The 10762-nt window shown below is 41.4% G+C and overlaps 1 protein-coding gene across 1 annotated transcript; it reads left to right on the forward strand.

Annotated features, from left to right (window-relative positions):
• Positions 1-10137, forward strand: preb (prolactin regulatory element binding). Its single transcript, XM_062422242.1, has 10 exons — positions 1-147; positions 3291-3475; positions 4416-4611; positions 4814-5064; positions 6815-6895; positions 7000-7127; positions 7206-7379; positions 9061-9133; positions 9223-9382; positions 9479-10137. Exons 2-10 carry the CDS (start codon positions 3341-3343, stop codon positions 9571-9573), a joined length of 1293 nt encoding a protein of 430 aa, XP_062278226.1. The 5' UTR covers positions 1-147; positions 3291-3340; the 3' UTR covers positions 9574-10137.
• The last annotated feature ends 625 nt before the right edge of the window (positions 10138-10762 follow it).

The raw sequence follows: 10762 nt of genomic DNA on the forward strand, positions 1-10762 counted from the left end.
AGTGGCTGTCGAGTGTAGCCTCTAGCTGCTAGCTCTTCCTCTTTCTCATAAGCCTTTGTCATTGACAGCTCATAATGAAATCATCTGATTTAGTACTTAGCTGTCTGGTAAAATAACAACGGAGAACAAACCGGAGCATTTACAGAGGTAGGACACTCATTAAATAACCGGCAAGAGCTGATATGCTAGCATTCTGCCGTGCTAACTGTAGCTTTTAGCAGTTGACAGATTAGCTAAATTTAGCGGTTGCTATGTCCCATAACACTGCTGTTTTGTCACGTTACTGCTGAAAACAGAAAAACTGTTTATATAAAACTGTCACCATTCATTTATGTACCTGTGGTGGTGACAGGGCTCATGTGAGCCAGCTGTTAGCCCTGGTAACTGAAGGAGAAACACTGCTGCTACTAACTGAGCAGCTATCAGCCTCATACGGGTTTGTACATTCATTAAAGCCATTAACGGCACTACAGCAGCACGTATAACCTAATCACACTTTCATACGTGCTACTCAGTGGTAAATATGTTGTTGTCTCTCAAAGGTTGGTAATACACTTCATTTACTGCACTCTGAAGCATGTAGAATATGTTCAGGATACTGCTTGAAATATACATCCAGCTAATATGATAAATCATTCATTTGAACTGCACTTTCAGTCACAGTGAATCTCTAAGTGCTACATGCTACAGCATTAAAAAAACAACACACAACATAAAGTAAATCATATTTAACATAAAAAACCCTTCCTAAATGGAAAGTTAATAACAGAGTCTAGGGTCTGTGCTGTCCTCAGATGGTTACAGAGGCCTGGATTCCCCATAACAAGAGCTTAGTAGTGGGGTCCCAGAGAAGCAAGCTGCTGGCGGGTTTGAGGGTGTGGGTGGATGTTTGTGGTATGATCACCTCCTGTAGATAGGAAGGTACATGTCTATTGATGGATCTGTATGTGAGTAGCAAGACTTTGCAGTCAATCCTGAAGTAGACATGGAGCTAGTACAGTGAAAACAGATGTGTTTGTGTTTTTCAAACTCTCATCAGGATTCTGGCAGTGCTGTTTTCTGAATGTAGTGGAGCTTTTTGATGCTGCTGTCATGAATCCCTGTGAAGAGCTCAGTGCAGTAGTCCAGTCCTGAGATAAACACATGCACAAGTTTCTCTGCATGTGACAGGGTTAGAGAGAGGTGAAGTCTAGAAATGTTTTGAGATGGCACAAAGATGTTTTGCAGGTGAGGGTCAAACCTAACAGATTTATACAGTATATCACAACTGCACCACAATAAATCATACTTCTGTCAAATGTTTGTGGCACATGAACTGGTCCTGACACTGTGTCTGTCATGTACGTTGTTTATGTGCAGCTGTATTCTGCACTTTTAGCCCAAGACACATTTCCTTTGGGACAGTAAATTTAATCTTATCTTTTCAACTATGTTCCACTGAGAGGTTTTTAATATGTACTCTACCCTCACTGATACTGAGTGAGTGGATTTATGGCTGGGCTGTTGTATTGGACTACATTTCTTTTAATTACCTGCGCTAACAAACTGGTGTGTACATTGATATTTGTAATGTAGTGTTTGTCACTGTATCAATCAATCAATCTCAATCAATCAATCTTTATTTGTATAGTGCCAAATCACAACAAAGTTATCTCAAGGCACTTTACACATAGAGCAGGTTCTAAACCGAACTCTTCAGGTTTTAATTTTAAAGAGACCCAACATTCCCACATGAGCAGCACTTACCGACAATGGCAAGAAAAAAACTCCCTTTTAACAGGAAGAAACCTCAGGCAGAACCAGGCTCAAAGTGGGCGGCCATCTGCCTCGACCGGTTGGGGTAGAGAGGAGAGAGAGGAAGAATAGGAGAGAGAGAAGCACATAGAAAATCAACATTGAAGCTAGAAGGTCCGGGACTGGAATCTGTCATCCGGACGTCTACAGGCCCAGATTGCCTGTGAGACGAGAAAGCACAGACAACTCCGGGGAAGAAGTTTAGGTTATTGAATGTATTAATAGTACATGAATGTTATTGGATATAGATGGATGGATAGAGAGAGAGAGAGAGAGAGAGGAGCTCAGTGCATCATGGAGGTAGGAGTCCCCCGGCAGTCTAAGCCTATAGCAGCATAAACTAGGAGCTGGCTAACTATAAGCTTTATCAAAAAGGAAAGTTTTAAGCCTACTCTTAAACGTAGAGAGGGTGTCTGCCCTCCGGACCGAATCTGGGAGATGGTTCCACAGGAGAGGAGCCTGATAACTGAAGGCTCTGCCTCCCATTCTACTTTTAGAGATACTAGGTACCACAAGTAGGCCTGCGTTCTGGGAGCGCAGTGTTCTAGTAGGTACATAAGGTACTATAAGCTCTTTAAGGTATGATGGAGCCTGACCATTAAGAGCTTTAAAAGTGAGGAGAAGGATTTTAAATTCTATTCTTGAATTTATGGGAAGCCAATGTAGTGAATGTAGGCTATGCTTGTAGTACTGGGACACACACATGTGTCTGAGTTATAATACCTGATCTTGTCTGATACTAAAAAGCAGCTACACATTTCTCACAGAGATTTCTGAAATACTGGGCTACGGCTGATATATTTGTATGTCAAATGTCATCTAATTAACTTCTGATTGATAAATAGTAATTGAAATCAGCGATTTCAAGTCATCCAGTAACTAATCTGTGCTGCAAACTCTGAAGTTATCAGACTCAACCATCCAGTGTCTGCCAGGCTCCAGTGAAGGTGTTTCAGTCAGACTCTCCATCAGCCTGATATCATAATGACTTCACACTGCACAGCAACCACTCCTCTGATACAACTCACATGTTATTATTACTATTATTATTATTTTACACTACACAGGATCTGCAGCTCATGGTTACTTTCACTGCTGATTAATGTGCTAATTATTTCCACTGATTAATCATTGCTTTATCAAACAGAAGAAATTAGTGAAGTGAAGAAGAAAATATAGAAAATCATCTGAGTTCTCCTTTAAGTTGTAAAACAGAAGTGTAGTGCTTGTATTTTATAGTTCATAGGACACAAACTCAGATTCATAATTGTGCAGGTATTATTATAATGTGTCCTCACTGATGTTGGTGTGTGGAGTACTTGAAAGTGGCTGGAATGATGTCACAGGATCTGGTGGGCAACACTTACAGCAGCCAGTTTCAGTCCACCTCGTGTGATGATCTCATGGTGTGGCTTGACTCACATACCCTCAAGCAACATGTTTGAGCCCCAAGCAGGTGAAGGACTAACGCTCTGTCTGGGTTTTTTTTCCCACAGGTGTTTGAATGCAGCTTGACTTATGAAGAGTGTGAGTGACTTGTAGAACAATGGGGAAGCAGAGGGTGCCAGATCTGTACAGAGCCCCCTTTCCCTTATACTCCATTAAAGTTGATCCTAACACAGGACTGGTGATCACAGCAGGAGGAGGAGGGGCGTCCAAGACGGGCATAAAGAATGCTGTGGTAAGTACTGAATACTGTAGAATAGAATAGAATAGAATAGTATTACATATATATTATAGATGGAGTATTTAAACTAAACATCGCACAAAAAGTAAGGAAATTTGTGTTTGGTAGATTATTTCTTTGTTGTAACAATGCTTCATTGCAATAAATCTTATAGCTTCGGGAAGCCTGTTTATTTCCCTTTTAAATGGAGCCATATTTGTAAGGAACATGCATTTGTGGGATGAGCAGCAGAGCTGAGTATGTGGGTTGCTCCCATGAAAAATTTGGCAAATCTTCTCTGCTGATGCCAAACAGCTTATTTTGCTGTTGCTATTGACTATTGTTTTGAGCTTCTGGTACCCCCAGGCGCTGCCAATCAGGAACCAATCCCTGATTATATGGAACATGGCCTTCAGTTTGGAGATGGTACTAGGGCTCACTCCAAATAATGCTGCAACTTGGTTTTGTGGAACACCAGCTTGAAGTTGCCCTATCGCACGGGCCCTATCCAGATCAGTCAAACATGGCATGCTGATTCTTGGAGCAGACACCAACTGACCTGCTCACAGGTGCCTGATTGGTGCCAGATTGGTACCTGATTGGCAGCGCCTGGGGGTACCAGAAGCTCAAAACAATAGTCAATAGCAACAGCAAAATGAGCTGTTTGGCATCGGCAGAGAAGATTTGCCAAATTTTTCATGGGCGCAACCCACATACTCAGCTCTGCTGATCATACCACAAATGCATGTTCCTTACAAATGTGCGCCATTTAAAAGGGAAATAAACAGGCTTTCCAACGGTATTAGATTTATTGCAAAGAAGCATTGTTACAACAAAGAAATAATCTACCAAACACAAATTTCCTTACTTTTTGTGCGATGTTTAGAACATGTTTATGAAGGTGTGGATTACAGTCATTCTGAGAGTGTAATAGACTCATGACTGTGTGTTTCAGCACTTTCTTGACCTTCAGCTAGTTGGAGAACACCAGTACAGTGCCAGCCTCCTTCACTCTCATGACACTGACACACGTGCCAACATGAACCTGGCTATAGGTAACGGTGTGATGGCTGCAGGCCAGGATGGGACCTGCTGCCTGATGAAGTTTAAACACTGCACACAGAAAGAGGGCGGCAAAGCTGCTAAAGATGGTAAACACTACTGCTACAGTATGAAATATACCTGCTGTACATCAAACAATATGCTACATGTTTTGCACATAATTAATAGGCGTCTGATTTATTTGTTGAGTGAAAGTACATTTGTGTGTGAGCTGTAATAACTTTTTAAAGAAAGGATTCCCTGTGAGTTTCCCTCTTTGTTCTTCATTAAATGAGTGTCATGTGTGCACAGGGAACAGCGTGCAGCAGGGGAATGCCAGGAGACGAGCTGGGAAAGGAGACAGAGGTGGACAGGATGGAGCTGCAGCTTCTGGAGATATGTCAGATATGAAGGATGAGACGGCTCACATCTCTGTCAGTGGTTTGGCCGAACTGCAGTCAGACCTGAACCCTCAGGACCCACTCCAGAAAGTTGTCCGGTTCAGTCCTGACCTGAGCCTCCTGCTGACAGGAGGCTCAGATGGATACATCAGAGTCTGGGAGGTAAATTCTAACTAGTTGTTTTCATTGAACAGTATGTCCTCAGCAGCTGTGTGTGAGTGATTTACTGCTTTAGTTTGATTCATTAATGAGGCCAGGACAATGCTTTTCAGCTTCAGATGTCTCTTCTTTTGTATTTTGTCAGCATTTGATGGATTGTTATTTGGATTGTTTTAACTGTGCACTCTCCCTCACGTCTCTTTGTGCCTTTTTTCCGGACTCTTTCCTGATCCATGATCATGGAGCGGTGCTGGAAATTGTAAATGAAAGTTTTGACAGAATTTTGGGTGCAAATTCAGTTACAATCAAATAAACACACCTGCAGAGAAGCGGTCCCACACTACACTCATACAACAACTACATGAGTCACATGTTTACCTGTTTTGATGTGAAAGCATGTGTCCTGGGCCCTGTTCCATAAAGCAGGATTACCAAATAAGTCAGGCTTCTTTCGTTAGTCTAGCTCGTTTTCCAGCAGATTCGGTTCTATTAAGCAAGCTCAGCATACTTCAAGCTCAGTTACCATGGCAACTTATGCTGCAAACTAACCTGGTCCGGCCCAGGCTAATTGTCAGGCTTAGCCTGAGTTGCTGCTTAGCCTGAAAAAAAAGAGATGATTTATCTTGATCTATATACACTCAACATAAAAGAGATATATATATATATATATTACATTTATACATATATATAGTCGAGTACAAAGTCAACTTAACATGTGTGTATGTATGCAAAAATAAGAGATGTAATATTTAAATCCATTAGTCAACTAAGACGTGTTTAGACAGGGCACTGCAACAAGAGCGCACCTTCAGAGACAGATCAGACCCATTCAGTCGATCAGCAATTTCCTGCTAGCCTTTCTCTTGGATTTTATGTATTGTTTTTTTGTGATCATATGTTTAAATTCTTCATATGTCTCCAGCAAAAGTGTGTGCTGGAGACTGCTGCTGCTCTGTGGCTCTTTTGTCATTGTGAATCCGTTTGATCTGTGTTCGACATCATGGGCGGCTCATGAATGGTGTGCACATGCAATTAGTCTGAATACTTGAGCCTGTCTTGAATTAGTTTGATAGCGAGAATGAGGATCGGCCTTTATGGAACCGCTTTAGCCTGATCTCATTTGTAAGGCTCATTCAAGTCAGGTGTTCGACAATAAGCGCTGCTTTTCTGAGCTTGCTTTATGGAACGGACCCCTGGTATTAGTTCAGTCAGCCAACTTTTGACATCAGCTTGGACTGACATTTGTTACTTATTTTTAGTACTATTCTTTTTGTTCATATTAAAATGAGCATTATTTGTGGTAAATTGAAATATTCGACCTCTCTCTGACCTTGTATGGTGCTGCTACAATAACTTTTATACTGAGGCCAGCTCTACAACTCTACACCTACACATCCTGAGTAACACCTAACTAATTCTTAACATTAGACATGATACACAAAGTACACTGTGGTTGTAATCTAGTGTTTTTTCAGATTTTAACCTAAAATAAAAATGTTCTCATCTTAATTTGAAAATTCTTATCTTATTTTGGCACTGGCTGAAAACTTTTGGGGGGGGCACCAACATTTCTTCCATGCAGGAGAAACCCTGATCCTGTATTTTGTCTTGGATGACATATTTGATCATTGAGATGTTAAGCAGATCGTGTAGCTGTTTATCTTAATAGGCTGGTATAGATGATATACTGCTCTCTGGATGTATCATGCACTGATGTCTTCACCTTGACTATATGTTCTCCACTCTACTGCAGTTTCCATCCCTGAAGAAGAAGTTTGATTTCAAAGTACATGAAGGGGAGGTTGAAGACCTGGATATGAGTCCAGGGAACAAGGTGACACATTGACTCCTCTGACTCTCAATATTGAGTGTATGCTGTAAATGATGTCAGTTGATTGTTTAGTAATAGTCAGTATGATGTGTTGTGTTCGCATGCAGCACCTGGTGACTGTTGGCCGGGACTTTGCCTGCAGTGTATGGAGTGGCAACCAGCTGGCTATGAGTCTCAAATGGAATGAAACCATGCCTCAAATAGCTGACAAGACATACCGGTATATGGCTTGCAGGTAAGAGGAAAACAGTCTTCTGTGAAATAGCATCCTAGCTGTTCAGTTCTGAATGATCTTTATTTTAATGTATTTCAGGTTTGGAAAGATAGAAGACCAAAAAGATGCCCTGAGGCTTTACACAGTCCAGATCCCCCATAAACGAGACAGAAAACCTCCTCCTTGTTACCTGACCAAGTGGGATGGCAAGAGCTTCCTACCCATGCTGACAGCTCCCTGTGGAGCCGAGGTCATTTCCAGTATGGCTGTCAGGTACACTTCGGATTCATATGATAACATGGCAGACCACTGCAGGGGTCAACGGAAGTGTGGTGTTTGTGCTCTAGAACGTATCACTTTTATTTATCTGATTCACCGGCTTTCTCTCTACTACCGCTCTCTCTCTCTTCATTCACTCACTCTTTAGCTCGCTTGACCACTGCTTCTCTCTCTCAGCTCTCTCTCTCTCTCTCTCTCTCTCTCTCTCTCTCTCTCTCTCTCTCTCTCTCTCTCTCTCTCTCTCTCTCTCTCTCTCTCTCTCTCTCTCTCAGCTCCCTCTCTCTCTCTCATTTTTAAATAAGAGTCGGGAAGCCAAAAGCCAAGAGAAATGTCCTCCCCTCCTCATAGTAGTGTCTTGATCCTCCCTCATGACAGAGCTTTAGTGCACTGATCAGTGTGATTGCCGGCTTTGATTGGTCACCACAGCTGAATCACAGCCGTAGACCAGTGCAGCACCACTGTGACCTAAACGCACTACCTCATTCAAATGAATGGGAGGAGTAGCATTTTCACCACAGTCTGATTTGGTCTGAATGTGGCTTTAAACCATGAATGCAAGGAGACTCACCTTAGACTACATCCATACTAATTTGTTTTTATTTGATTATTTACCATCTCTATTAACAACATTGTAGTACTGTTTCAGAAATATTCTCTGTCAGTCACCACCCTTCAGTTTTCAAACTAAAACAGTCAGCTGAATTATCAAAAGTCTCTGTTTGAGGGATTTGAAAGTGCCGGAGTAGTGTGGATGCTAGGTGTAAATGTAGCATAGTGATGGAGTAGTGTGGATGCTAGGTGTAAATGTAGCATAGTGATGGAGTAGTGTGGATGCTAGGTGTAAATGTAGCATAGTGATGGAGTAGTGTGGATGCTAGGTGTAAATGTAGCATAGTGATGGAGTAGTGTGGATGCTAGGTGTAAACATAGCATAGTGATGGAGTAGTGTGGATCCTAGGTGTAAATATAGCATAGTGCTGGAGTAGTGTGGATGCTAGGTGTAAATGTATTATAGTGATGGAGTGGTGTGGATGCTAAGTGTAAACGTAGCATAGTGATGGAGTATTGTGGATGCTAGGTGTAAACGTAGCAAAGGTTAGGTGGTTTTAAAATGAAAAGGTATTAGTATGGATGTAGAGAACAGCTGTTGGTCTAGAGTGAGTTAGGCTGCTTACTACATCTCATGTGACCTTTGTGCTGAGCACATTCAGACCAGGCAAACTGTTGCTGGGAAGCTGCAAAAGAAAAGCTCTTTGTTCCTTTGTTCAAACTACCAAACAGAAACAATATTTGGGAGCTTTTTAAAAATGTATCTTCAGTCGGGTTTGGAGCTGAGAGTCACAGGCAGATCACGGAAGTCAAAGTATTGAGAGATGAACTAACACATTTTTCTTTTTTTGTCTTTTTATGAGATATAAAGATGATAAGAAAAATAAAGAAAAACATCAGACTTCCTTCTAGAGTCTCACTCAAACAACTGTACAAGTGTTTTGAGGACAAGTAGATTTCTCATCTCAAGTATTTTCCTGATCAGGCAAGTGAAGGTTCCTGCTGAGGTGTAAAGTAGGAGCAGGTGGATCACAAAGACACTGTTAGTCTTTTAGTTAGAAGGTTTTAGGATAAACTATATTTTTTCTTGCAGCACAGATGTTAACATGAAGCTTCTCTCTGACAGTGACTCGGGAACATTTTTGGGCCTTGGAACTGTGACAGGATCAGTAGCCATCTACATTGCTTTCTCCTTACAGGTAAACTCAGTGTGGACACACGTTAATCAAATAAATCAAATGCCATGTCGTATGATAATAACTTGGTGTCACTGTGTGTGTGTGTGCAGAAATTGTATTATGTCCAGGAGTCCCATGGCATTGTAGTGACAGACCTGGCCTTCCTTCCTGACTCGCTGAAAGGCAGAAATATCAAAGGGAACAATGAAACAGCCATGTTGAGTGTAGCTGTGGACAGCCGCTGTCAAATGCACGCCGTCCCCAACCGAAGTAAGTCCTGCATTATCAAATGAACACATTAAGACTGCATATTTAACCTATGATCTCTCACCTCATCTTCCCCTTGTTTTGTATTCTTTCCATCAGGATCCTTCCCTGTGTGGCTGGTGCTGTTCTTCTGTGGACTCATGGTGGTGGGAATCGTCCTCCTCCTGCAGTACCTCTTCCCTGGATTTATTTAAATCATGCAAATGTTGTCACAGGTTAGGGCTGATGGAGCTTTGATACATCTTCACATTACTCACCGTGCCACTGTCAACAGCAGCGGTCCTCAGTCCAACAAACCATCCAGACCTCTCAGTGCTGCATCAGATCAGCTGAGTGTGTGAAGGCTCTCCTGCTGCACCGCTGACTCAACAGCTTTTATGGCACCCTGACATTTCCCCCTCTGCTCCTACTCAGGGTTGTTCCTCTCAGACCTGTTCACCCAGTGGAATCACACCAGGACAGACTGTGGGATTTTTATTTGCTTTGATCTCTATCAATTACTCTTAATCTTTTGTGGATTGACGTCTGACAGCTGAAGGGCTCAGGTTCATGAGTGTTTAAAGGGTGGGATCTTTTTATTGACATATTTAATGAACTATGTAAAAATATATAAATGATTGACACATAACGTGTCTGATTTTGTTTTTTGTTTACACGCAGACACTTTCAATTAGTTATTCTCTTTGAATAATGACTTCTATGATTTTCTTTTCATCCACTAGTGGGAAGCAGAGAACAGACAGTTGACAGACATTTGGTTATGTTTACCTGAGAGAAAGCTGAATATTCCCTTGTTTTATGAAGATATCATCACCCTTAATTTTATTTAAACATTCTGACTGCAAATCTGTTACACACCAAATGTAAAAAATAAAAAAATGTGAATGGAACTTACAAATGATGCCCATGTTATTGTAACTAACTTGGTGAAATGATAGAAAAAATAAAATATTAATAAGAAAGATGGCTTTAACCTTTTGGTCCCATTTTGCTCTATGATGTCTGCTCTGTTAGCGTCACAGATCGTTTTTAAACACCTCATAGATATATCCACTCATTTCATATAAAGGCTTTGCAATTTCCCCAAACAGCTGGCCTCTGTACTTCTGCAAACACTGATGACTGTTCTCAGTGACAGATAAATCCACATTTGGTGTTCTGGTGAGTATTTCTGGCGGCAGGACGATGTGTGTGTGTGTGTGTGGGATTGAGTCAATATAAACTACAGTGTGTGTGATCATGGTAATGGGGGAACATGTCGCCAGTGCAGCAGTGTGACTCAATGTGTTTTTAATAGTTTTTGGACAACAATGGAGCTCTATGACTCAGAGGAAGAAGATATATCAGGTTTTGACAATCACCAAAATAATTAAAAAGAAGGAA

Source organism: Scomber scombrus, chromosome 7, assembly GCF_963691925.1.
Source record: "Scomber scombrus chromosome 7, fScoSco1.1, whole genome shotgun sequence".
Taxonomy (NCBI): Eukaryota; Metazoa; Chordata; class Actinopteri; order Scombriformes; family Scombridae; genus Scomber; species Scomber scombrus.

What these genes read in the sequence shown, in the direction of transcription:
- preb (XM_062422242.1), top strand. Translation starts at nt 3,341, where the DNA reads ATGGGGAAGCAGAGGGTGCCAGATCTGTACAGAGCCCCCTTTCCCTTA. An exon ending in GATACATCAGAGTCTGGGAG is followed by an intron (nt 5,065 to 6,814) that starts GTAAATTCTAAC and finishes ACTCTACTGCAG; the next exon opens with TTTCCATCCCTGAAGAAGAA. An exon ending in ATATGAGTCCAGGGAACAAG is followed by an intron (nt 6,896 to 6,999) that starts GTGACACATTGA and finishes GTTCGCATGCAG; the next exon opens with CACCTGGTGACTGTTGGCCG.